The 26,839-nt window shown below is 48.8% G+C and overlaps 9 protein-coding genes across 9 annotated transcripts; 6 read left to right on the top strand and 3 right to left on the bottom strand.

Moving 5' to 3' along the window:
- Positions 1–609: 609 nt before the first annotated feature.
- EFM7 (Protein N-terminal and lysine N-methyltransferase) lies at positions 610–1,455 on the top strand (the record flags this gene model as incomplete). Its single annotated transcript, XM_031147521.1, has 1 exon — positions 610–1,455. One exon carries the CDS (start codon positions 610–612, stop codon positions 1,453–1,455), a length of 846 nt encoding a protein of 281 aa, XP_031008812.1.
- A 2,348-nt stretch (positions 1,456–3,803) lies between these two features.
- SPCC622.11 (LIMR family protein) lies at positions 3,804–5,916 on the top strand (the record flags this gene model as incomplete). The annotated part of the gene is made up of 2 exons (XM_031147520.1): positions 3,804–4,102; positions 4,155–5,916. 2 exons carry the CDS (start codon positions 3,804–3,806, stop codon positions 5,914–5,916), a joined length of 2,061 nt encoding a protein of 686 aa, XP_031008813.1.
- Positions 5,917–6,649: 733 nt separating this feature from the next.
- LHYA1_G002543 (uncharacterized protein) lies at positions 6,650–8,463 on the top strand (the record flags this gene model as incomplete). Its single annotated transcript, XM_031147519.1, has 5 exons — positions 6,650–6,823; positions 6,971–7,032; positions 7,112–7,293; positions 7,377–7,981; positions 8,041–8,463. The coding sequence occupies 5 exons, from the start codon at positions 6,650–6,652 to the stop codon at positions 8,461–8,463; spliced, it is 1,446 nt and encodes a 481-aa protein (XP_031008806.1).
- Positions 8,464–8,858: 395 nt separating this feature from the next.
- rlc1 (Myosin regulatory light chain) lies at positions 8,859–9,772 on the bottom strand (the record flags this gene model as incomplete). The annotated part of the gene is made up of 2 exons (XM_031147518.1): positions 8,859–9,268; positions 9,325–9,772. Coding segments are annotated over 2 exons (858 nt in total), but the record flags the coding sequence as incomplete, so codon positions are not given.
- A 680-nt stretch (positions 9,773–10,452) lies between these two features.
- On the top strand, positions 10,453–13,100 carry mesA (the record flags this gene model as incomplete). Its single annotated transcript, XM_031147517.1, has 3 exons — positions 10,453–11,331; positions 11,380–12,624; positions 12,672–13,100. The coding sequence occupies 3 exons, from the start codon at positions 10,453–10,455 to the stop codon at positions 13,098–13,100; spliced, it is 2,553 nt and encodes an 850-aa protein (XP_031008808.1).
- A 380-nt stretch (positions 13,101–13,480) lies between these two features.
- ESD (S-formylglutathione hydrolase) lies at positions 13,481–14,496 on the bottom strand (the record flags this gene model as incomplete). Its single annotated transcript, XM_031147516.1, has 2 exons — positions 13,481–14,181; positions 14,235–14,496. The coding sequence occupies 2 exons, from the start codon at positions 14,494–14,496 to the stop codon at positions 13,481–13,483; spliced, it is 963 nt and encodes a 320-aa protein (XP_031008809.1).
- Positions 14,497–14,911: 415 nt separating this feature from the next.
- On the bottom strand, positions 14,912–15,583 carry RPO26 (DNA-directed RNA polymerases I,II,and III subunit; the record flags this gene model as incomplete). The annotated part of the gene is made up of 4 exons (XM_031147515.1): positions 14,912–14,948; positions 14,997–15,116; positions 15,175–15,474; positions 15,531–15,583. 4 exons carry the CDS (start codon positions 15,581–15,583, stop codon positions 14,912–14,914), a joined length of 510 nt encoding a protein of 169 aa, XP_031008834.1.
- Positions 15,584–15,905: 322 nt separating this feature from the next.
- Positions 15,906–17,668, top strand: sfc2 (Transcription factor; the record flags this gene model as incomplete). The annotated part of the gene is made up of 3 exons (XM_031147514.1): positions 15,906–15,996; positions 16,048–17,263; positions 17,344–17,668. 3 exons carry the CDS (start codon positions 15,906–15,908, stop codon positions 17,666–17,668), a joined length of 1,632 nt encoding a protein of 543 aa, XP_031008833.1.
- Positions 17,669–21,626: 3,958 nt separating this feature from the next.
- LHYA1_G002537 (uncharacterized protein) lies at positions 21,627–26,379 on the top strand (the record flags this gene model as incomplete). Its single annotated transcript, XM_031147513.1, has 4 exons — positions 21,627–21,841; positions 21,899–22,013; positions 22,062–24,875; positions 24,928–26,379. The coding sequence occupies 4 exons, from the start codon at positions 21,627–21,629 to the stop codon at positions 26,377–26,379; spliced, it is 4,596 nt and encodes a 1,531-aa protein (XP_031008840.1).
- Between the last annotated feature and the right edge of the window lie 460 nt (positions 26,380–26,839).

Genomic DNA, 26,839 nt, shown 5'->3' with positions numbered 1-26,839 from the left:
TTATGAAGATACCTTTCATGCCTACAACTTTTTGAATTTTATTGTTTTTTACTTCTCGGCGCTTGGGGAATTGGGAATGGGGACGATACCACTACTACTAAAGAAAAAAGCATATTTTCTCAGTCATCATCATCATCAATCAGCATGTATGCATCAGACGAGCGGGGAAAGTATTTTTGAGCGTTGTCATCATGGTTCATCAATCATCTCTCTTCTTCCTCCAGTTTTCGGCCGGTCCGTCAAAGCGTGTTTGGAATAGCTGCATGGGAGGAAGAATGTGATATTAGTAAAGATAATGATTCAATATAAGAGTAATTGATCTCCTAAACAATATTATCCCTTGACTATCAACTTGAAGTGAGAGAAACTTGATGAAGATCAAATAGAAACAGCCGCCTGAATTCTTCTTCACCTTAGGCGGTGAGACTGGAATGGCAGAATTCTTTACCCCTCCAAAAAGTCAACACAATCTCAGCTCCTACCCCTCCACCCTCCAACAACTTGGTCTGGACCCTCCTTATTTTTCACTTCCACTTCCACTTTCACTTCCATTTCTACTTCCACAATTCTGCTTCACTCCACGCACGCAGGAGCAGCAAACCCCCCAAAATGCTCACCGACAAAATCCACTTCCCGAACCCCTCCACAGAGCCCGAAGACATCCTCTCCTCGTCCCTCGGCGTAATCTTCCCAGACGACATAACAAACCAACATGGCGACTCCCTCACCCCCATAATCTACCTCTCACCCGTGCACGGCGCCATCCACCTAACGCTAGCAGATCCACAGGGCGAGGATAACCGGCGGCTGTTCTCGCACTTCCTGTGGAATGCGGCGGTGCTGTTGGCGGAGTATATGGAGGAGGGCGGGGAGGAGTGGGGCGTAGCGGGGACGAGTGTGTTGGAGGTTGGGGCGGGGACTGGATTGGGGGGGTTGGTTGCTTGTTTGAGGGGCGCGCGGAGGACGGTCGTTAGTGATTATCCAGCAGAGGAGGTGTTGGAGAATATTCGGACGAATGTGGAGCGGAATGTTACGGTGAGGAGGGGGAAAGAAGGGGAAGGAAAGGCATTGGGTGAGATTGAGGTAAGGGGACATGAGTGGGGGGTTTTGGATGATGGGTTTGCGGTGGAGAATAAGAGCGCTTTTGGGAGGGTTTTGGTGGCGGATTGTCTGTGGATGCCGTGGCAGCATGGGAGCCTGCGGAGGAGTATCTGTTGGTTTCTGAGTGAGGAGGGCAGGGCGTGGGTTGTGGCTGGCTTTCATACGGGGAGGGAGAAGATGAGGGGGTTTTTTGACGAGGCGGCGTGTAGGGAGGATGGGTTGGTTGTGGAGAAAATTTGGGAGAGGAATGCAGATGGGGCTGAGAGAGCATGGGTTGAGGATAGGGGGATAGAGGATGTTACGGAGAGGAAAAGGTGGTTGGTTGTTGCTGTGCTTAAGAAAGCTACTGGATGAAGTCTTGAAGAGATGGTGATCTGAGTGTGAATGATGGGAAGCCCAATATCAAGCCACGTTAAGTGGCAGACTAAAAAGATGTGATCAGCTTCCAAGGTGAGCCAATTCTATATTCCAGGCTTGTTGGCAAGGAAGCTAACGAAGGCTAGCTATGACCAAATGCACTTTACAAGTACAAGTATGATACCTTTGGTCCGGAATATGAGTCCGGTTAGTCTCTTTCTAAATCAAAAAGCAGTCTAGCCCCAGTATGCTAAGACTTCTCTTCAATACGGACGATGATTTTGACATCGCCATCCATCCATTCCTCTTCATCCACACTCGTAGTAACCTCCCTCCAAGCATCTTCATCCTCAATATCTACCGGGCCGAAAGGACCCAGAACACGGATACTATTCATCTTCTTGCTCGTATCTTCCAATAGGTTATGGATGTGCTGAACCAAACTGGAGAATCCCGGGCAGGTGATCGGATTCAAAGTAAGCTTCGGCTTAAAGCGACTATGATTCTCAACAATATTGAGGTGATACTTGACAGCAGAGTCGTCAGCCTCTTCGAGGAGCTCGGGGCCATTCTGTACATCTAGCGGGCTTTCGACGAGTTCTGCTGGGAGATGCGGAGCAACATTGAGATGATAATCATCCAATGGATCGACATGAGGGTACGGAGAGATCGATGCGGGCTTAGTTGGGTCATCGTTAGAATCTATCATGGATTGGGCTTTCTCCTTGGCTCTTTCAGCTTCACGCTTGTCAGTAGCGTAACGGCGTTGCCTCTCATTTGTTACCATGCGGCGTAACAGAGGAGTGATCAGGGTTGTGATTCTAATTACGATTAGCAAAGTTTCGATTGCCTTCTAAATCTAGAGTCATTGATCACTGAAACTAACTCTGAACCTGGTCTTTTCATGACCTCAAGGAGCATCACAAATAACCCACTGTCCCGAAAAACGAAGTGAAGTAGGCTCTTACCTTTTATCTGATTCCGGCCACCTTAAGGTCTTTTTTTCAGGCTCCGTAGCCCCTTTGCCCCATAGGCGTTCGCCCCATGTATCTTCCAAAAACGCCTTCACACAAGAAAATAGTTTCAGCTTGACCATATCGGTATCGCCCCTCTCCTTGCTTCCCACAGTCTCATAGCGATCAGGGTGATCTGGGTCGAGCATGAAATCCTTTGCTGCGGCCTGTAGCTGGAGGAATTCCTCGGCAGTAATCTGGAGAGAGACAAAGAGACTTGCCATTGGGGGCCCTATGAAATATTTTAGATTGAATCGGCTAGTAATTGATAGAACCAAACCTACGTGCGTACTTCCTCGACTTTTCCGAAGGACGCCGGAACAGAGCAGCAGCTGAATGAACACCCATAGATCTTGGGTTAAGACCAGAGATGCGCCCATACCTGGGGTCTTTCTCGTCATAATCACCTTGTTCAGATTCTTCGGTACCCCAAATCTCTCGCTCCTTTGCCTGTCGCGCTTCATACTCGGCTTCGAATACCTTCTGCCTTTTCCCTGGCCTCTTAGATGTTTCCTTAGGTCCTCCTGTTCGCTTGCGCTTCGGAGATGGCTGCTGGCCTTGGGATGGATTGGGGGAGCTAGTGGCATTATCTGATACACTGGGTTGCTCTTCGAATACATCTTCTTCGGCTTCTTGGTCTCCGGCTGTTGCAGCAGCTTCCAAAAGTCTCTCGAAACTATTGCCCTCATTCGGATTGGCGGGCGCAATCGCTTCGTGGGTGGGTTGCGGCTCAAAGTTTGCGAGACTTTCTAGCAAGGCCGCAGAATCCATATCGTCAAAGTTAATACCTGTTACAGGGTTAGAATGAGTTATGTAGATTTAAATTTGGGGAAAATTCGATAATACCATGTTGCTGTCCGTTGGATCCGGCATTGGCAAACCGGAAGTCATAGACATTAGTCTCATCGACAGTCTCATTCCTGGCAAGGTTGGGGAAAGCAAGGTCTTGGTCATGTGCTTGGTCGGGAATGGAGTTGTTAGAAAGAGAGGGGTCAAGATTGGACATCTTGATCTGGATGTTGATGGAGGGGTGATTGTTGCGTTTTGAAGTCTTAGCAAACTGCTTTGCTAGGTGGACAAAATAAAATGGAGATCCATCTTATCTTCCTGCAGGGGTATGTGGTGCTTACAGTAGCCTAAGATACGGAGCATCCTCGGTCCGGGAATAGCAATCTTGAGGTGGAGGGTGGATCTATCAACCACCGGGGAAAGACTGAGTGAGCATCATCACAGGCCTCAAACACTCTCAAACTTCACTTAAGATCCTCACATTCTTGGATAACCCATTCCAGTGCTGTAGCCGATGGAAATCTCAACTCTGCTGCAATCAACATGATAGGAAACCCGTCGGCGGTTGGATCAGAGGTTTTCTCTCTGATCGCATTGCTCATCATCTCACTCGGAGTCCTCCTTCTCTTGCGCCATTACCTGCCTCTGCGCACCACGCCGGCATACCTCACCGTGCCGATATTCTTTGCACTCGGGATACCTGCGAGTATTATACTACTTGTTCCAATAGATCTTGCGTCTAGCTCCCGAGGCGATGATGCTAGTAGAGGAATCTGGCTACCGGATCGAGTGTTGTTGGTAGCATGGCGCATTAGCTACTGGCTTACTTTTGGCCTTACTTGGTACGAGTATTTCTTGGAATGGTGGCATATTAGCATGCTGACTTTGCTATAGGTTTATCCTTCCTATCCTTGAAGAATATGCCGATGCTGGGTACCGAGATCCGAAAGGGAGGCTGTTGTACTCTTTGCGCGCGAACGCCAAGTACCAGGGAGCCTTGTTTGGGACTGGTTTATTGGGGATGATATACTTCTTCATATCAGCGGGCGTAAAACCAGCCTCGTTGAAAGGCTTGGTGATGGCTTTAGGATACTGTTGGGGTTTGATACTGGGCATTTATTTGATGGGTCATGGACTTGTCGCAATACCAAGACGACTATTCAGGAACGCCAGTATCAGTGGAAGGTTAAAGCGCATCCAAACTGAGGCGGCAAAAGTACATGAAAAGATGGAAGATGCCATTCAAAACCTTGAGGACCTTGAAGCCCAAGTTGCACAGTTGTCGCAAAGGAACACCGGGTCTGCGAAGGAGTTCAAGGATTGGATAGAGGAACTGGCAGACGAATCACACCTGCCAGAATCTCGTCCTCGTACTTTATCACGGCGCCTGTCAGCTCCACAAGTAAATGTTCCAAATGTCATCACTGAGCGATATCTAGCGGATCTGAGCAGGCAGTTGGATAGGGCTCGCCACACACGAGCGAGATACCTGGATGAATGGGATCGTATATTACAAGATTCCGTGGATACTCAAGCTATTTTGGACTCTGCTGGATCGAAACGTATTGAGATTGGGGAAGCATCACCCAATGCCCCGATACTTGGCCGTTTTTCTGTCCTTACCCCTTTTACTCGATACCTCTACAGGTATCACTTTATCCCGTACCTTAGGATTTTTTTTGGCTGTTTCTTCTCACTCGCCTCGTTCTGCATCATCTGGTCTGAGGTTACCAAACCCATCAACCAATACTTCTCCATAATCTCCGTCACGGTTGTTCACCATGCCGAGGGACAGCAAGGGCGAATCGGATTCGCTGGACAGGTCATTGCAGCGTGCTGGATATTTTACATGTGCGCAGCAGCTCTCATATCTCTTACAGAGGTCAAAGTTTGGAGGGGCAGAGCACTTGTGAGAAGGAACACCCATGGCGAAAGTGCCATGTGGTATGCCATGCAAGTGGCCAAGCTTACAGTGCCTCTTTCATTCAATTTCTTGACATTTATATCACCGGAAAGCCTGTATAAGGAGACCACTTTCTTCAACTTCCTTGGGCAGTACATAACCTTGACGCCCCTCGGAACTTGGTTCGACTGGCTATTCCCAATCTTTATTTTGGTTCCTGTCTGTGCCACGCTTTTCAATCTTTATGGCAAGGTCGCAAGCTGTGCTGGGTATGGCAACGTGATTGAAGATGACGATGAGGATAATGAGAGCGGGTATGGTACCGGGTCATGGCGTGAGGGTAGAGACTTGATAGAACGAGAACTACAAGGCGCCTCCTCACTGGGCCGACTCGGACACACTGCTACAGATCGACGTTCTCACGTTCCAAACAACCCAAATAATCGGACTGCGCCAACATTAACAGTTCCGCCAGCAGAGAGACATCGAGCTCTGGGCCAAGCATCAACATCGAGGCCTAGCGCAGACCCCCAACAACACGCCTCCACAGCACCAGAAGATGAGAACTTTTTCGAAGCATTTGGCCACCGGGTGCGAAATACTGTCGATACATTTGAATCTCCGAAATGGATGCAAAATATGAAACGACCGAAATGGATGGGAGGGGACGATGATGATGTTGGTGATGATGGTGCAGGCCCAAGTCGTAGTGGGAGCTGGTTTGGTCGACAGGATGGCCGAGTACGATTATAAGTACTGTAATTGTGGAAGTCAGGACGAGCTTTGAAGCATAGCGGCAGGAGTTTGTAGAGATAGACTGGGTTCATACCGCGTATACCCGCTTGAATTATTGTTGGATACCTCGGATACCTAACTTAATGCACAGAATATTCAGATACTCTATCAACATCTTCATTGACCCCTGATCAAGACTTTTACTGCCACAGCTCTCAATGTCTCATTCTCATTCTCCGTGTCTTGTCTCTGTCTCAAGCCGAGTATTGCCAACAGATTCCTTTCTACTTCGTATACGACTGTATGTCTCTGCCTCAATTCCTGATGCAGGGGAAAGCTGAAAACCTCGTTTTCGTACAACTTACCAATCAAAAACACCTATCGTCGTACCGGCATTACAGCACTGTAGAGCCCCACCCCACACCCACGCACCTTTCCCGTGCCCGTCCACGGCCCGGAAATTGAACGATTCCGCAGGTCTAGTGGTGTCTATCCTACTGGATTGATTTTTTATCGCGGGGTTGGGGGCTTACCTGCAGGAGCTTCAGACCGAGTACAGTAAGGTGGAGGCGGGGTGAAGGTGTGATTATCTACGGTAGGTAAGTTTGTTGGTTTGCTTATTCTTCTTCTTTTCTTCTTGTTTTGTTTCTCGTATTATTATTATTGTTGTTATTGCATGGTCTTTGATTGATATTTGCAAGTTGGAAGTAGAGTGGAATCGGTCGGTGTTGGAATTGAGGAGGGGATAAAGATGGACGATTACATGTTCAAGGCGAATGTGGATCGCTGCAAACATGTGCAAGAGGCGACGACGTATCTCGAGATCTTTACATACTCTGTGAGTGTGTCCTTCCTTGGATCAGTTCCTGCAACTGGAGATGAGGGATTTGGACTTGCTTTGCTAATCGGTTGGGCTTTTGCGCAAGTAGGATCCGAGCTTGAATACGATTGAAGAGCATCCGTTGACACCGGATGAATTTGATAACTTTCTGCACCGGAGGGTATGCGATTTTTGTTTTCTGCGCCGAGTGGGTTGGCGATGAGAGGATGGCTGACATAATGGGTTGTGTAGGGAGCTTTTGCGCCCCCGGTGCTGCGGGCGGGAGTCAAGGTGGTAGCTTCTATGCGATTGATGTGAGTACCTAAGGTACCTTGTTGTCTTCGTGAAGCTGGAGAAAGAGGAACATATGCTAATGCTTATTGTATGTACCAGTCTCCAGCAAAATGCAAAACACCCCGAGACCTTCACCCCGCATGTCATCTCCCTCCGCCCTGAAATATACAAGCACATGGTGGAAGCTCTGAACCTGCCTTACCGCGGAATCGAAAGTACAAGTGCTGTAGGCCCCTTATTCTGGTCAGCTTGGGACCAAGATGAAGAAAACCCGCATCTGCGTATGTATATTTCATTACCCCCTCTCAATTTGCTGTCTGTCTGTTTCTACCCATCCATACTAACAAGGCTATCTCCCCCACAGAAATTGTATACCGCAAATCCGACGTCCGCAAGAAAGGCCTCACGCGCGGCTGGGAACTAATGCTCTCACACGACGTCAAAGCCGGCATGACGACCGGCTTCAGCAAAGGCACACCCTCCTCGGACATCGTAGAATGCATCAAGCACCTAAAAGCCTGCTCACTACAAATCGGACACCCCATGCTCCTCCCCATCATAATATTCTCGCACGACGTGTCGTTCAAGACGGACATCAAGCAGCGGGACGCGCGGGACTGGCTGCGGCGGCTCGAGCACGCCGTCAGCATGCGCAGCGAGATCGAGGAGCGCGAGGGCTATGTGAAGGACGGGACTGTGGATCTGGATGCGGTCAATAGGGATCTGGTCGAGTGTCACTCGCAGGTGCTGTGGAAGCGGCCGAAGGCGTATATTGAGATCTTGAGGGCGCAGGAGGAGTCGATGCGTAGGTTTTGGAAGGAGTTGAGCGAGGAGAGGAGGGCGGAGGGCGGGATGAGAAAGTTGCAGGCTAGTATGTTGGCTAGGTTGGACTTTTATAGGGTTAAGTTGCAGGGGATCGAGAGTTATGCTTATACGACGCTGCAGAGGCTGGATATCCAGAGGAGTGCGGTGAGTTTACCCCTCCTTTTTTTGAGTGGTATTGGAGGAGAGTGCTGATCGGATGCTAGCTTTACAACATCATTGCCCAGAAGGAATCAAAGCTCAATTTCCAAATGGCCGGGGAACAGCGCAAGCTCGCGCACGCCAGTAAACGGGATTCAGCAGCCATGAAAACCATCTCTCTCCTCGGTGTCATCTTCTTCCCGGGCGCATACCTCGCCTCTGTGTTCTCGATGACATTCTTCAATTTCCAGGACCCCGGACCAGTCGTCGATGGCCGGTTCTGGATCTACTGGGCCATCACGATCCCCATCACGGCACTCATTGTGGGGATATGGTATGTGTGGGAGAAGAAGAGGGAGAGGAGATATGAGAATGAGGATCAGGATTTGGAACGGGGGAGTGAGGCAATGGAGAAGGAGATCATGGCTATGATGAGGAAGAGGACCTTGAGTAAGGCGAGTACATGGGATACGAAGAAAAAGGAGTGAAATTTGGATGTCATGGGAATTTTACTTTACGAGGGAACGATTTAACGGCATGTGAACGACGATATTATGATTCGATGATGATGACGAGTTATGTAGAAAATTACATATATGTTTATAGCAGAGGGGAAAAGCCGAATGGGATTAAATACATCGGAGAAATGCTCACTGCTGCACAATCTATGGATTTGACTGAGATGGGGAAAGGAAATTTGCCCCGTACCAAAAAAGCCTTTTGCAGGGACATAACCAGTATTTTATAATAGCAATCGGAAAAGCATGATATACAATCCATTCTCAAACGCCAGACTGTGCCGCCCACCATATAAGCCTACCCACCCCGTAATCCGTTGCACTCCCTTGATATTCATGACTCACTTATACCAGCCCAGCCGTCTTCACTCCTCACTACCCTTCTCCTTTCCATCAACACTTGCGCCACCCTGAACACTAGACACAAACTCCTGATACTTGAAAACCTCACCCCGTTTCCCCATGCCATTACCACTATGTTTCCCAAATGCTCTCCTGCCAGTAAATCCACTCATGACCCTATCAATCTCCCTCTCAGTCAAAGGCTTCTCTCCCGGTTCCGGCGCTGTATGTAATAATCCATCACGAAGTTCAGCTAAATCAATTTGTCCACTATCATCCTCATCGAACGCCGAGAAAGCAGAAAGGAGTTCCGAGGAAGGCGACAGGGCGGCAAGGAGACTAGCTAGGGAATTGAGATACGCAGGCAGCGTAACAGTCTGTGGTGTTGAAGGGGGAAAGAAATTTGTTATGTCTGACGAGTTTGCTGAAAGCCCTATGTGATCCCAAAGATTAGAAAGCATCCTATTTCGTAGGGGAAGGGAATCTTACCCAATTGCGTCAACATATCAGCAACATCCTCTCGTCCCACCTGCCCATCACTATCGCGATCCAGAATCTGAAATCCCTCTCTCAACTCCCTCACTTGCGCTGGCTGCAATTTTGCAAGCGCATTCCCATCATTCGCCGCCGCGCGGTTCGTGAGCATGCCGCCGAAACCTGGACTGTTTTTGCTAGCAGGCGTCGGACTTAAATCTCGATCTCGCCTGCCTGCTGATGCTACCAGTCCTCGCGGTGTCCATTGTTCTGGTTCTGGGGGTGTAGATATTTGCTGTTGCTGGGCTAGACGCGAGGGAGTGGTTGAAGCGGCCATCTTGGTGGGTGAGGGGTTTGGTGTTGACTGTCGGAGGGGAGAAGGTGAGGCAGGGGATTCAGGACGGCGGAAGGGTGAAGCTCTTGGAGAGCCGTAGGAGAGGGGGGAAGGCTTGTAGGGGGTTGACTGAAGTATGGAGCATTCGAATTAGCAATTGAATGCTGTGAAACTTGTGGGGAAACCGCAATGGAGACGTAAGATCTTACCATGGTTACGGATGTATTTTGAGTCTAGGAGAATAGATTTGTGACGCTTCAAGGATTAGAAGTAAGTCACAACAGCTGTAGCTTACACAATAAAACAAGACTGTGGCAGTTGGTGGCAGCTTCTTATTCTATCGCTGTGATGTGAAGTAAAAGTAAACAGGGCCAACCCCAACCAAGTAAACAAACGGCAAGGCTGTTCAGCCGAGTCATTATCACGTGGCATGGACATCGTTTCAACCGGGTACCCCTGACTTGTCCGTTTTTGGGTGCAGCCAGCCTCACCACTTCTTTAATATAACTTCCTATTTTGATTATTTATTCGACTCCCTACTCCCACGATCTACCATCGCCCCGACGCACGTACTTTGCCTCAATCCTCAATTCCTTACTGTACCACTGCCGTAGTTTTTGTTTAACCCTGCAGGCTGCAGCTCGTCTTTTAGGGGTTGCGGTGAGATAACCTACTGGACCATATGCCTGCCTGAACCCTGCCAAGTGGACCATCTCAGGTCTCAGATAGGATAGGATACTGTAGCTCGCACTATTCTAGCACCACAAAGTAGGGTAGGCCCTCCGCTCTAGCCTCTATCCCACTTGAAGATGGCCTCCTCTCTCCCCTATGTGCCGATATACCACACCACGAAAGTCACGAAACAAGCAATGCAAACCGCTCAGCAGCGTCCTACAACTAGAGGCACCACAGGCACTACTGATACCTGGAGTTCCAATGGCAGCGCGCCTGCAAATCACCGCCAGTCTCTATCCTCGTTCCCCTCCTCAAGATCTCCCTCCGCTATGTCTAGGCATTCGAGAAGACCGTCCAGGTCACCCAATCCTCCCATGATTGAGACTGATCGCATCTCTGATCCGAGCTCGAATTCGAAAACTCCTTCCAGTGGCATATCCTCGCAACACTCTTCTCTCTCTGCCCCGCAAAGATACAACCCGGATGCGCACTCGAGGAGAAAATTACGGTCCCAGTATCCGCGGGGAGACAATGCAGAGAATCATGTCGAGTATATATTAGTAGCCTCGTTCGATATCGATAAGGGTCCCATTATGGAACACCAATACCCAGTTGCTATAACAGGAGATGAGCATATGTTGGCAGAATTGATGTTACCAGACCAGGCGCATGTACGGAATCAGGATTGGACGATATTCTTCCTGCATAAAGATACAAGTCAAGAAGAAGAGGAAGCAGAGTTGAAAGAAGCAAGACGGCAAAGGAGGCAAAGGAGAGAAGACAGGGCTGCGGGATTGTTGGATGAAGATGATGTGGAAACAGAAGAAGAGGCTGAATTAGGGGAATCTTCTGGTGAGGATTCAGATGAGAGTGAGCCAGAGGGAGGAGAAGGCCCACCGTTAATTTATGTGCTGAATTTAGTAAATACGAAACAGGATAAGACGGCAAAGCGTGGAGCGGTGGTGAAGGCTATGGCGATATGTACACGGCACCCTTTCTTGCATATATACAAGGTTTGTTCACTTCAATTATTCGTGAACCCAAATCTAACATAAATACAGCCCTTATTGTTATTAGCTCTTGAAGAGTATTTTAAATCACCTCACCCGGCAACGCTGGCGTTGCTTTACGAAGCCGTAAATACCATGGATTTATCATTGATGCCCCGGTTGAGTCTTCTGGAAAGATACCTTCTTCAAGCTAGCGATAACAAGGATCTCTTTGTCGAGAAATTCGAACAGATGATCCAGATACGGATGGCGGAAGATAGAGGCGAAGCGCCTGAAGATATCGCAACTATGGCTGAAAGTCCAGAGAGACGAACAGACCTCACACGAATTGGGACGAAACAACATGTCGTTGCTCATTCGCAATATTCTGTTCCGAGGGATACCCACGAGTTTGAGACGAGAGTCATGTACAATGGAATCCCGATACCTATCAAAGTGCCAGTCGCCATTTCCCCTGAAACGGTTGGCGACTTCTCACTCATCAAACTTATTCAGACGTTTGCTGAACCACATGCGAAATCCCCTCAACCTTTTACCCTGCACCCACATCTCACTACTAATGGCGCAATGACTCATCCTATTATTGTTCTTGCTAATGCCGTATTGACTCAAAAGCGTGTCATATTCCTCGGGCACAATCGTCCATCCGGCGAAGTAGCAGAAGCTGTACTTGCAGCATGCGCTCTAGTCTCAGGGGGCATCTTGAGAGGCTTCACTCGACACGCATTTCCCTACACGGATCTTAGCAAAATCGATGATTTGCTAAAAGTCCCCGGATTCATAGCAGGCGTCACGAATCCAACTTTCGAGAACCACCCAGAGTGGTGGGATGTTCTTTGCGATTTACCTACTGGTCGGATGAAAATCAGTACTAGGATTGAACCACAGCCTCTGACAGAGGGGCTGTCAAATTTCGTGCAACAGAATCCTGCGTATGCAAATTTGGCGAATGCAGCATCTTTGACAGCCCCTGTCAATGGCGATCCTACAGGAGATCAAGCGTTTATGGCTGATGTTCTTCGAAGCATTGCCGCTCGTCATGGAGAGGGATCTATTAGAGCGAAGTGGCGGGACTGGGTTGAGAGATTCACACGGATTGCTGCAGCGTTTGAGGAAAGTGTATATGGAGCTAGTGCACTTTATATCGGTGTAGAAGAAGCCGAGCCAGGTAATGAAAGCGTTAGTGGACATGGATATGTGTGGAGTGACGAGGCGGCAAAACTGCGAGAGCTGGCTGGGGGTGTGAGCCGGATCGAGGGCTGGAGGAATACAAGGAGTTATTTCAGCTTCAAACAGGTACATGCCCCATTTCTCACCATTATCTTATCATTAACGATGGATAGGACCTCGCCCAACTTTATACCTTCCGACCCCTGAAAGCCCTCGACCTCCACCACCTCCACGACCGGCTCCGCATGACAAAACTGACGCCCTCCTCGAGTCGAGAAATTTACCTTGCCATGTCCAAGTACACACACTCCTACGATGAGATCTGCCAGCTTCTTACCGTGGCGCCAGAATCGCACGCTGGCCTCTTCTACATCGCATTAGGTCTGTTTCATAAAGACAAGGATGTGAGACTAAAGGTTGTGGAATTGTTAGAAAGGATTAGTGAGCATGAGGCGGGGAGGCATTGGTGGAAGGGTCTGAGTAAGTTTGAAAAGCTGGCGTATTTTCGAATCAAGAGGGAGGCAGAGGCGGAGATGAGGGGGAGGATGGGTGTGGGGGAGGATGATGCGCTGGGGATGATGGTTGATAGGAGGATTTCTTGAAATATACTCTGCAGGAAACAGAGAAAGGGGGCATGAGGGGATATAAGTCACATAACGACATGATATTACGAGGTAATGACTTAGTGTTGCTGTGCAACAAGGTGTGCATTGCATGGATAGATGAGATACCCGCGAGCTTGAGCTCGAGCTCGAGGTCAAGCATGGAATGGAATGGAAGTATGAGCTTTCATGGTTAGGATAGGCATAGATTCGTATGCGCTTGGTCAGTTGTATATTGCATATTGCATTGCATGATTGGAATATTTATTCGCTCATCATCTCTCCATTTTACACCCATTTAAAGTCTCCCCTTTTCGTTCTCGCTTCTATCTCCGTCAGCTTCTTTTCATCCTAAGGAGAAGTCCACTCCATCCCACTTACTATGCGAATAGATGTTTAGCAGCATGGTTTACATGATCTGTGGAGAACGTCGAGATGAAAAAGTATGAGTGGTCGTATCCATCCTGATACCTCACCACAACCCCCTTCTCATTCCCGCTCTCCTTCGCCGCAGCCACGAAGTTCTCCGGGAGTAGCTGGCCTTGCTTGTAGAAGTTATCCCCGGTGCCGACATCAATCAGTGTCTCGAAGGGCGCTTTCCCCTTGTAGCCCTTCAGCAACTCACTCGCATCGTGCGCCTTCCAGCTGTCCTTGTCTTCCCCAAGGTAGCCAGCGAACGCCTTCTGGCCCCACGGGCAGTTGACGGGGTTCGAGATGGGCGCGAAGGCGGATACGCTTTTGTAGAGCCCCGGGTTCTTGAGGAAGAGCGTCAGCGCACCGTGCCCGCCCATACTATGGCCTGTTATGGATTGGCGCGTGCTGTCGAGGGAGGGGAAGGATGCGAAGAGCTGCGTGGGCAGTTCGGATGTGATGTAGGATTCCATTTTGTAGTTGCTGGACCAGGGGGCTCGGGTTGCGTTGATGTAGAAGCCGGCGCCGTGCCGAAGTCGTAGGATTCGTCTTGGCCTTCGATGGCGAGTCCTCCTGTTCTTGGTCAGCTTCGATTTCTTTTCATTTTCAACTGCGATTTCAATTCCAATTCCAATTTCAAGACCAGTCTCTTTGTAAACACGTGGTGGGGCTATGTGAGCACACATGAGGCTGTGGAAAGGAGATATTGAGGGGCGGACATACGAGGTGAGGTGTCGGGATATACTATAGCGATGCCCTTTTCGCTGGCGCGTTTCTGGAAGAAGCCCTTCTCGGCGCCGTTATCACCCGTACATGTCAGACCTGCTAGATAAAACAACACTGGGATCTTTTGGGTGGAGGATTCGGCCGAGGGTGGGAGGTAGAGGTTTAGTGCCATGTCGCAGGAGAGGGTGCTAGAGGTATGGGTGAGTTTGAGGAGCTTGCCGCCAAAGGAGGCGATTGTTGCTGTCGTTTTGAACGACATTTTGGATTGTATTTCTTGGTGAGTTGATGGAAAGGAGGGGGTTTTTGTTCGAGGAGGGGAATCGAGGTTAATTGAAAGGGGAGGGAGTGTTTTGTTATTTATTGGGGGATGACGTTCAACCCCTCAATGCGGGGCAGACATAGGACTGACTGGATTTAGCATCCTTGTTCGGCATATGGGTCCTGAGGTCGGAGATGTTGCGGCGTTGGTGCGAAATTCACTCGGCATCTTTTGAAGATGAAAACATGGGGTAGAAACAATAGAGTACGGTTTCGGATTCCAACAGAAGTGAAAGAAGAGCTGTCATTCTTTACTGTTCTTGTAAATAGGCCTCCATGATTTATCTCATCCAAACGCCATTTTATACGCCAATCCAGCCCAGCACCCCTGCTATGCTGTCAATTATCAACTCATTCTACTGCAATAGCTCTTCACACGACCAGTCCTCATAGCTGAATATAGTTAGTACGAGATTCTGATGGACTTAGGATCCAACTTACAATCCATCAGGCATGTACCGCCGCACAATCAAGGGTATCTTCTTCTCTCTCAGCTCCTTGATCGCAATTTGCAACGGATCCGTCTCTCCCTCCAGATCAACCAGCACCGGCGCATTCATACTGTAAACCATATCAGACATGTTTGCACACCATGGCATCAAAATATATCCCTACTAACCTGATCTGCAACGCTCTGGTCCCCAAAATTCTCGCCCTCTCGTACTTTGTCATATAAGGTGTCGTCGTCCTTTGCTCACTGGGAATCTTCTTATCCTTCGGTGTCTTCCCCTTAACTTTACTCGCGATGGCCGCATCCAGATCTCCAGCTTCAATAACACCGCTTCGTTCGCCTGTAGCCAGGAGCTGGTCTGGATTCTGACCGACTGCAATGTCATCGACTTGGTGCGATTCCTCATCTGGGTCAATGGGTTCTACTGGCTCATCGGGATCGTACTCGGGCTCGTCATTCTCGTAGTAGCTGCTTGCCTGTATTAACCAATGCTTGGAGGGGGTAGAAGCTGGAATGGAACTTACTCCTCGCCGCCACCGCCGCCAGCATCACCCCATCCTCCTTCGTCGTCAGACATTTTGACTGGGCGGGTCGCGGAGCTTCACAGAGATCGGTAGATGGTGTAGGGAGCGTGCTGAGGTCGCGGTTGTAGATTTGCGATGCTGTACGGGTTGATTCAAAGAAATTTGAATGCGCCTCAAGTTTAAGGTTTAGCGCGAAGTACTTACAATGTAGCCCCTGTCAGCCTCGCTCTGGACAGAAAGAGCGGCACTGAATTCCACCTTCCAAACTGCTATATGGAGTGCCGCTTTTATAACCAGCCACACCGCATAAAAATCGTATCTCGAAATATTTTCAATCAATGCCGCTTCATGCCAACCCCTCCATGATATTCTACAATGGCGACCCAAGCCAGGCAGAGGAACGCTGCAGGCTCTTTAGAAGAGTCCACACAGAGATTGCGCATTAAAGAGTCTCTTCATGCAAATGGTCAACTTACTCTTCAATATTGCAATTCAATGTTCACTAACAGCCATGTAGAGAGCCCTTCTTCTCCAATCGACGAGGACGATGAGGATGGAAGCGAATATAATCATGAAAAGGACGAATTCTCGGATGATGGAGGAGGAGGAGCTGAGACTCCAGTCACTCCCTTTTCCCCCGGACGAAAGAAGTTTCCTTCAGAATACAAGACAATTCCATGCACTTTTCCAGGATGCACCAAGACGTTTAATCGCCCAGCGAGAATGAAAGGGCATCTAGTAACACATACCAATGAACGCCCATTCCCGTGCCCTTATGATGGTTGCGATAAAACCTACATCGAGGACAAGCATCTGCAGCAGCACATTAAAGGCACGCACACTCAAGAGCGCAAATGGATCTGTGATTGGGAGGGATGCAACAAGAGTTTTTTGACTGGCACAAGACTCCGAAGACATAAAGAAGCTCATGAGGGCCACGAACGGTTCAGATGTACAGGCTATCCATCCTGCAACAAGACATTCCGCAAGCATCAAACACTCCAACGCCATATCCGCTCCGACCACCTTGAACTCGCCCCATTTCCATGCACATACATCGATCCGATCACCAAAGAGCTCTGCAATGCTGGATTCGACGGTGCGGTCGGTCTACGCAAGCATGTAGAGCGAGTCCACTCTGATCCCCAATTCGTCTGCCCCTCTTGCACAATCCCCAATTCCTTCAACCTGGATGGCACCCTCAAGTTCCTAGCCTTTACGACCGATTCTCAATTACAAAGCCACATCCGTAAAGAGCATTCAGACTGCATGTTCTGTGACAAAAAGTGCTCCAGTCAACGCGAATTGCAAAAGCACATCGAGAGCCAACATTCAGGAAAGACTCTTGACGAACGCAAGACAATTCCTTGCACGTATTTCGATTGCGGCAAGACGTTTACCAAGAAGTCCAATCTCGCTGTGCACATCCGCACCGTCCATAACGGCGAGCGCTTCATCTGCGGCTCTTTCGATGTTTCCTCCAATATAACCCTAGAAGCGTTTGACCCACTAGAACACGCATGCGGAAAAGACTTCACCTCGAAAGCGAGTCTTGAAGACCATATCCGAACGGGACATCTCGGTCTCCCAAGTCTCATCAATTCTAAACGCAAGAAGCCCACAGAAACGGAGATGGATTTTGATATGGATTTCATCGATGACGAAGACGACGATTTTGCTCCCAAGAAGAAGAAACGTAAAGCGAGAAGGCAAAAGCCTAATGTTATTGATGAGTTGGTTGGTGATTCTTACGCGGCGGATCCGAATCGGAATATTCCTTGCTTGGATCGACTTGCGCGCATAAATTCATCAGGCAATATGATCGTGAGGTTCATTTGCGAGCTGCCCATCCGGTTTTAACTGAAGCTGCGAGGTTTGATTCTCCATTTGATTTCCAACCTTCAGGCTCTTTCTTCCAAGACGGGGGTGGAAATGGGGGTGAAGGTGGAGGAATGGGTATCGGTATTGGTACAATGACAGTACAGGCTGATATCGATTGGGAATTACAACGGCAGGCCTTAGACGGTGGTGCGTTCTGGGTTGGTGCTGGGGAGTCTATAGTGCCGAATGGGGATAGCTGGACGATGGAAGAGGAGGAGATGAGGCGGTTGATCGATCCGGATTTATTCAGTTTGTGAGAAAGGAAATACAATTGGAAGGGAAGGAAAAGCAAGGAAAGGAAAAGTATTTTGGGATGCCGTTATGGGACAAGTGACAAGGGGAAATTAAAATAAAAGGGAAATGAAGATGTACGGGATAGCTAGAGTCGCAAGTGCTGCATTTACTCTTTGCTATTCTTGCTTGAGATAGAGAGGATCTAGAATAGAATGAATGAATGAATAAATGAATTTGCTATACCTATCTTCAAGATTCTCTCTACTTCCAGTCTTGATATGTGATGACCTTATTATACCTCGGAATCTAATAATTCGTCTCGTCTTGTTTCATTTCATCTGTTTAATCCAATTCAATTCGATCTAAAAACATATCTTATACTCATTCGAAAATGCCTGCTTGCTTACTCAATCAGTCTCTCTCTCTCTCTCTCTCTCTCTCTGCAATTTAATCCAATGCCATGCAAGAACTATACCGAACCAAACCGAACCGAAACCGAACCGAAACCGAATTATACATAGTATTCAAATGCCAAACCTCAGCCTAGGTAGCAAGACAAGGATTCGTACTCGCATTATAGAAGTATAAGATGATTAATCTCTACTACTTCCTTACCTTTTCCCCTTGACATGCAAAAATCAATGACCGCTTACTCCGTATACTGTAATTGGAGCTTGGTTCATCCATGGATGGATGGATAGATAGACGCAGGTACACGAGACCTTAAGCTTTGCCCCGAGAGAGAATTGCGGATCCGAACGCGCCGCTGATGCTGAGTGCGGTGCGTAGTTTTCGGAGAATACTGTAGGAGTAGGTGACGGGACGGGTGTGTGGATGTGCGTGAACTACGTAAAGGAAAGCTTGATTCTGGTCTGGGGAGCGGAAGGAAAGTGCCGATCTTGGGTGTAGGTTTGCAAGGTTGTGTTGCGCTATCATGGTTGATGGGGATGAGTTGGCGGTGAACTTGGGGGATTGAATGGATTGGTCGGATGGTTGGATGGCATTGAGTGATGAATGGATGTGGGTTTGATTTTGTTATAATGTTGTTGTTTGGTTGGTGTTTTGTGGTTAGGAAGTACCCAAGGTACAATGTAAGGAAGCTGGTCTCTTGTTTAGTGAAGTAGATGACTGGCTGCTTGTTTTGGACATGTCATTGTTAGGCAGGTCTTTTCTACCTTATGTGTTGATTATCTTGAATAAAGATGGGTGGTTTGACATTTTTTAGTATATGCGAGGAGGAGTTTGTTCTACCAGAAGACTTTTATATGAGTACCGGTACCACCTGCTTCAAAGAAAAGAAATATAGATACTGACTTGATTGCAGATGTTCACGTGAGTGCTTCCCCGAGATAAAACTTGGTGCCGTGTACCAGCACTCGTTAGTTGCTTCCTAATGGCAAATACCGCGATGTTGTTAAGTGCGTCGTTGTACAATAGATCGACTTCTATATACTATACTGGTGCAATGGTTCTGAATCGCGATATCCAACAGATTTAACTCGATCCGGTGCCGGCAGTAAAGAACTCCACAGCCGCTAATTCGCGGCATCGGTGCGTGCGTGAGTGGGCGTGGCTGCCCCCTGCTCTGCTGAGAGGGAGGGAGGCTTAGCTTAGGTAGGGTGATTGGATTGGATTGGATTGGAAGCACATTTCTAATTCTAGTCAGCAGAAGTTTATATTAAAAAGTAAGGACGTCAAGGAAGGGAGAAAGGTTTTCTTTTGAGAAATACTTCCCTTCGTATGAGCTGGGTAATCTCATTTTGGAGAGGGGTTTGGATAAGATATGGTGGAGTCCAGAATTCATTAGTGTGGCGCCATAGTAGGGATTATTATGGGCACCTGGCGATCATTCAGCGGGTAGGGGTTAGGTCTTGCAGGGGAGGGCGGGTTGCTGATGGGACGAGATGTTATTTGTTGCAAGCTGAGCTGAGAAGAGGAACAAACAGAAATGTGAAGTTGGTGAGATGTTGTAGGTAGGTTATGAGTATGAGGGAGTGTATAAGGAGGTGTGGAGTGGAAGGAGGGGAGGCGAAAAGGGGCTCGCAACTTTTGAATCTTGTACTGTTTTCAGCTGAAGAGGCTCCGAAACCCCCAGCTGCAAGGACGTACACACCTTCTTCATCCACATGATATGACCTTTGCCGGGATTAAAAAGTATATTGTCAGCAGTAACTGTGATTTAATTTGAATGGAATAATTGGATTGATTTCCAAACCCGCCTGGCAGATTTCCTCTCCAGAATTAAGTCTTGCAGACTCGTATATAATATGAAACTTGACCATCAGGATGCATACATACATGGCAGTGCTCTCTTACGGTGAGGCCGGATTGTTGGCAGTCGGGAGAGAGACGAGGGCCCAATGAACGGTTTGCGGTAGTTATAGACCTGATGACTGTTTGTATTGTTGGCTAGAGGTGCATGTCTCACTGCTTATGGGGCCGTGACTAGGTACTGACTGACTGACTGACTGACTGACTGACGGGTCTCAAGCTCTAGGGAGAAGAGGGTTTTCTACCTACTTCTACTCTCTTTGATTTCAGCAGCCTTTGCGTCGTCATCTACTTATTTCCTACCCTTTCTAGCCCCATTCTGACCCTATTCTAATGTCCCCGTGTACATACCTAGACAGGTCTCTCAATGCGTTTAACCCGTGCTAGTAATGAAGTATCCATTGTTTTCTTATAAGCATGTCAAAGGTATAAGGATGAATATGAATCTGAATCTGAATATGAACATGAACATGAAGACATGAATCTACCATTATTCTATTATTGCTATATTATACGGTTGTCATGTACCCCGGCTGTGTGGTGCATAGCCAATAGATTCTCTACTGCTCAATCTGGTTTAGCCACGACCAGGAAGATGCGCCCAGACACACCCAGCGCTTCTCGTCAACGCCCTGCACGCATCCACGCATCCACCACATCCACCCAAGATAATCCCAGAATCATCTACCCGTTCCCGTACCTTCTTACTCTACAGCTCTACATCCTCATCCTCCGCCTCCCTTGCCAATATTCAGAGCAGAGCAGAGCAGAACAGAATAATACGGAACTGGACAAAACATAACGGTCTCTTTTCTTTGCTATTGTACGCACTCTATTTCACTTTATTGGTAGCTCTGCACCACCTTGTCATCCCGCGCTATACTGGTCTGTCTGTTGATCTCCATTTCTCCTCTGATCCTAGCCCGTCGCAAATGGTTTGAGAACTTCAACATCCACGCTTTGACTGTCCAACTCTCCGCACTCCTGGGCCTCCTTCTGTATCACACATCCGCCGAACATAACCCATTGCTACGACTTGCACCTTTTCAATCTACGATACTGGATTTTCACCGCATCTCATTTACATAGCCTCACCCACCTCACCTCTACCTGTTCACCAGCCCAGGTCCAAGATTGCGCATGTCCCCAGGCCCCCGCCGGCAGTCAACCCTCGACAATACTTTGCTCCCGTTCGCTCCTACCTACATTACAGCCTCATCCTCACATCCTTCGACTCACCCAAACCTTCGTATCGCAAACCATCGTCTCCCCTCACCGACACCCGTACCTATACCCATACCCTCCCAAATATCCCCAACAAGCTCGAGCCTCTCGAACTCAAACTCTCGAAAATCCGAATATCGAACACCTCATTCTGCGTCGCAAACGAGACCATTATCTCCAATCCAACTGTCTCGCGCAACACAACGCCTAGCTCCATGTGGATATAATAGAACCATTCATAGGCAGCCTGCAGCCACTACACGGCCGCCTGCCTATTGTCAACAACATTGTACGGCTTCCGCCATTTTCTTTCCGCTGGGAACCCTGACCGACCTGGAAAACGGTCCACCCACACATTCACACAAAGACTGCGAGACACTTGCACAATCACTTTGGTCACGGTCGGGTCACTGACCTGTACCAACCCAACCCCGCCGAGTCGGCTCTCCTCGTAGGAAGCGTGGCGCTACCACATCTGATCTCGAAATGGCAGCGAATTTCCAACCTCATATGGGGGGTCCAGGCCAGATGATGCCACAGCAGCGTCCACAACCCCAGCGTGGGCCTCAGAATGGCGGGACGAACGCTTCATCGCAGATTCAGCAGGTCATCTACCAGACGGTTAGCAGCCAGACAGGACTTCTCACTGGTTGGCAATCAAATGTGTTGATTCAAGAGCGCATCGGCCTAATTTTTAGCATGTAAGTCATGGTGGATAGATTGCTCCCGCTGCGCACAAGCTGACTTGTGTGAATTAGAATTGGAAACCTCCGCCTTGCGAGTCAAAACACACAGACTCCTCCGGGATTGAATGAAATGATCGAAATTGGTATCAAGTTTGAGAAGGAGATCTTCCAACAATCACCAGATAAGGTATGCAGTTTGGGTGGTTGAGCAAGATCACGCTGATAAAAGTTCCAGGCGTCGTACAAATCTCAGGTTGAAGCCAAATTAAAACAGTTGCTGGAAAGGAGGCATCAAAACCAAGCCGGTCTTCAACAGACGATCCAACAACAGGCGCAAGCGCAGGCTCAAGCTCAGCAGCAACAGGCCCAACAACAGCAGATGATGATGAACCAAAATGGGATGCAAGGTCAACTACCAAGGACCATGCCTCAACAACCTGCTCAGCAAGGCTTCCAACATCTTCAACACCAGATGCAAGCCTCTCCTCTTCCCGGCCAGCAGCCTCAAATGCCTATGGGTATGACGAATGACTCCCTACCGCCGAACATGACCCCGAATCAACAACAGCAACAGTTCCAAATGCCCATGCAACAGTCACAACAAGGTCAACCCCAGCAAAACGCCCCGCCAATGACGCAACAAGACAACGCAATATTGATGGAGTTGGCAAACCGATTAATGATTCAGGCACCCAGTGAGGAGAAGAACCAGATTAGGGCGACTCTCACCAAGAGAATGGACCCTCAACAACTCAATATGTATGCTCAGCGAGGACAGGACCCTCTGATTGTATACTACCGTCATCAAGCCTTGAATAGGCTTCGCGCAGAGAAGACCCAGAGGATGGCGCAAGCTCAACATATAGCCATGAATCAATCAGGGCAGAACGCGGCTCCTCCCATGCAGCAGCAGCGATCTATGAATCCAAGTCCACTGACAGGCCAATCACAACCTCCGACATCAATGGGAGGAAACCCCGACTTCGGAGGATATTTGGGGAATCTGGGGAATGCGGACAGTATCGCAAACCAACAGGCGCAAGGAGTCATTGCACAGGGTCAAGGCGAGGTAGTAGTCCCGGCAAATGGCGCTCAACGAAATTCAACTCCACAACCTGGACAACCGATGCCGAATCCCAATAACAGGACATCCCAGCAACAGCACATGATGAATGTTCATCAGATGCAGCAGCAGCAAAGATTGCATGCCGTCCAACAGCAGCAGAATCAAGCTAGGTTGAACGCCCAATCGAAAGCGGGGCAGATGGGTCTTCAAGGCCAACCAGGAGGGATGGGAAATGGTCCAATGCCACCACAACAAAGTCCAGCTATGCCAACCCTAAATACACCACTGAGAACCCCTTCCCAAATGGGTCACGCTGAACCTCCTCACCCACAGCCAAACCCACCGTTTGGTCAGCCACTAGATCCGCGATTTGCGAATCAAAGGCCTGGCGGTCCTGGGAATATTATGAACACTGCGGGCCTGAACCCTGCCATGTTCGCTGGTATGTCACAGCAACAGCAGCAGGAGATAGTTTCGCTACCGCCTGACAAGCTGAACGACGTGATGAACAAATGGAATGAGCAGAGGCAAATCAATGCTGCGAATATGCAAGCTGGACGGCCTCCTGTCCCAATGCAGGGTAATCAATCCCGGCCTGGCCAACAAGTTCCTCAACAGGGCCCTTTCAATCCTCAGAATCCCAATCAATTCGCCATGAACGGTCAGAGACCACAGGGACCTCAGATGACTGCGGCCATGACCCCTCAGCAACAGTTGCTTCTCCAGGCGCAAATAGCTCGATTGCAGCGCGATCCATTGCAACGTAACGGACAACAGATGGGCTTGCCAAATGAGCAAAGAATGATGGCACAAATGGACGGTCTAGATTTCCCCGCTACTTTGCTAAACCACAATAGTATGCCTCGCGGTATCCCGCCTGATATCAAGAAGTGGGGTCCACTGAAGGCATGGGCCCAGCAAAATCCGAATCTGGGAGCTGAGGTCTTTGAAAACCTCAAGAATCTGCAGCGAATGCATTGGCAGCAGCTTATGCGTGCAAGAGCCGCCCATGCAGGTCAACCTGGAGCTATGCAAACTGGGGCCCAAGGTCCACAAGGCGGAATGCCTGCGATTCCAGCAGGTATGAATGCTCCAGTAGCGCCTATGGGGCAACCCCCCGTGCAATTGCCAAATGGAGTGAATATGCCCGGTCCGGGCCAAATGCGTCAGCCAACCCAGCAAGAAATCGAAAATGTGCGCAATCATCCGAGTGGGAGGATGATGCAGGCAGATGATAACACAATTCGAATGTTCCTTATGAGGCAGGCCGCACAACGACAACAAGCACAGCACCAGCAGATCCAGAACCAGCAAATGCAGAACCAGCAAATGCAAAACCAAATCTCCCAGATGAATGGACCTCGACCAGGACAGCCACAGCCAAATCCGAACGCTAGAGGTCCAAACCAAGCCCCATCAGCGCAAGTACCGACACCAAAGCAAACAGCAGCCGCCCAACCAGCTGCTCCAACAGCTGGTGCCCCTGCCAACCGTGCTGCTCGACCCAATGCTCGCAATTCCGCTCAGAATTCTTCGCCTGCTCAGCCTGCCAAGAATCTAAAACGTGCTAGCAGTGATGATGTAGTTGAGGTCCCTAACCCTAACGCGGCCCAGAACGTACGTTCTACACAACAGGCCCAAAATCAACCGACTCAAGGGCAAAAACAGCCTCAGCAACAAGTCCCCCAACCACTAAATGCAGCACAGTTAGCGGCACTCGACCCAGAAACGCGAAAGAAATACGAGCAAACTCTTAAGAGTGTTCGAGATAAGGCTGACATGGATAAATTGACGTCGATACGCAATGAAGAGCAGCAGAATAATCAACCTGCTCCTGAAATACCCATGGATCCAACGATAAAGGCCAACACAGCGAAGAGGCTGAAAGAGATCCTCGGCCCGCTGAACAATATGAACAGGGCGGTTGTTAGATGGTACCAAATCACTAGAGACGAGCCTCGCACGAGAGCTTTCTTCCGTCTTGTAAGTCAAAATTTTCAACCTTTTCATTTCCGCAAATGCTGACAGATTCTAGAAAAATCGAGTAGCACAACAGTTTAAAGATCCCGGCATGACACAGCCCAAGGACAGATTTTCCATGATGCCCAGAGACATAGAACAGGGTCGTGGAATGTTGCAAGGCATGGTCAAGGACTTGAGTGACAGGTTCCCAGCGATGAAGAAATCAGACTCAGCCCAGGCCCACCCACCTGCTGTATCACAACCACCGGCTCAAACTTCTCAGCCTGTACCGACAGCACCAACTGTTCAACTGAGTCATGCCAACTTGCAGCAGCAGCAAAATCAGTTAAATAAGATGCATCAAAGATCGGGCAGTCGAGGCTCTCATGCGCCAGCAGCTCCAACATCTTCACAGCCACCATTTCAATTCGGTGCTGGGTCGCCACCGCCTGATGGGGTTCCTGCTTACCTTACCAAGGCCCCACTCACGAGGGATGAACTAAAGCTTCCAGCCAAGAAGAAGCAGAAGCAGGACAACAAGGCCGCCATGGGTCAGACTCCGAACTCGAACGCTTCGCCTCTTCTAACGAAACCGATATCACCAGAAGTGAAGAGACAACCTGCCGAAACTAAGCAGCAGCCAAGATCTTTGTTCACTTGCTCAGATCCAGACTGTGATCGACACAATGTTGGATTTGAGAGTGAAGAGGCTTTGCGAATCCACACCCAAGAGCATACCATTGAGAATCCAATGCTATATGCGCAACAGAATTTAGCTTCCATGCTGGGTCTGGATCCTTCGGGGCATGCGAAGAAGCCAGTCGTTTCTCAAGAAGCACTGAAGATGTCTATGAGTGGGTCCAAACAAGGACAGACTCCTAACGTAAAGGGCGAAAATACACCTACAGCAACGCCAATGAACCGCCAAGTATCTATGAACCGTCAAGGTAGCGCAACTGGAGCCAGACCAGGCGCTGCATCAAAAGGTACACCAAAGGATATAGCCAAAACCCCAGCAAGTCAAAGGGATGCCAGCAAGCAACAGCCAAGCCAGCCTCCAAAGGAAGTCGTAGTCGAGGATCCATGGGTCAACGCTACTATTGATCCTCATGACCTATATCAAGCCTTCCAGCCCTTTGAAAGCGGCGCTGGAGGCGCAATATCTGACATGAATGTCTACCGTTCCATAACGCCCAACGACACTCCCGAATCAAGTAAAGACGGTTTATCGGAGCCCAACAGCGACATCTCGGATGGCGTGGCCCTAGATATCAGTCTCGATATGTTCGATGACAGCTGGCAGCCTTTCGGACCGAGTGAAATTGATGGCTTGTTTGACATGAATATGAACAATTTTAATGTCAACGCAGACGATATGAAGATGTTTGATACGGAATTGAGTGCCGATGTAGAGCAGCAACAACCAGCGATGGGGTTTGGGAGTTGGGAGGATATGGTTGACACGGCGGCGTTTGATAGGCCGTTTGTTTTTGATGCGAGTCTTTATTCTATGAACGCGGATTGATTTATCTTGATGAGGCGTTTTTGATGGACTGGAACGGATTGGGATAGGACGGAAACAAACTATATACCACTGGAAGGAAAAGCATGGGTGGCGTTCTTCGGACGGTAATAGGGGGTTTTGGAATAGGATATTTAGGGGCGCCGGCGATGCGCTGACACTGCATCAGCATGTGTATTTTATGATTAAAAATTTTCAATAAGCATAGCATTTCAAGTTGATGATTTGATTTGCACGCACCGTGATGGAACTCGACCCCTGAATTATGCGGTGAAAACACTTCCCGGATAAGAACTGCCTAAGGTATGTAATCTTTATTTTCATTGCAGATAGGAGATAGATTAGTCGAGGTGGGGAGGAAGCAGGATTATATATAGACGTAAGAGTTTTCAGAGTCTGCTGAGTGAGTGAGTGAAGCCATGTTAATGCCAATGTCAGTTTATACCCCGCACTCGGCTATAGT

The sequence above is a fragment of the Lachnellula hyalina genome, assembly GCF_007821495.1.
Source record: "Lachnellula hyalina strain CBS 185.66 chromosome Unknown contig00011, whole genome shotgun sequence".
NCBI lineage: Eukaryota > Fungi > Ascomycota > Leotiomycetes > Helotiales > Lachnaceae > Lachnellula > Lachnellula hyalina.
The sequence above is the reverse complement of the archived record's forward strand: the minus strand, read 5'-3'. Positions and strand labels throughout refer to the sequence as shown.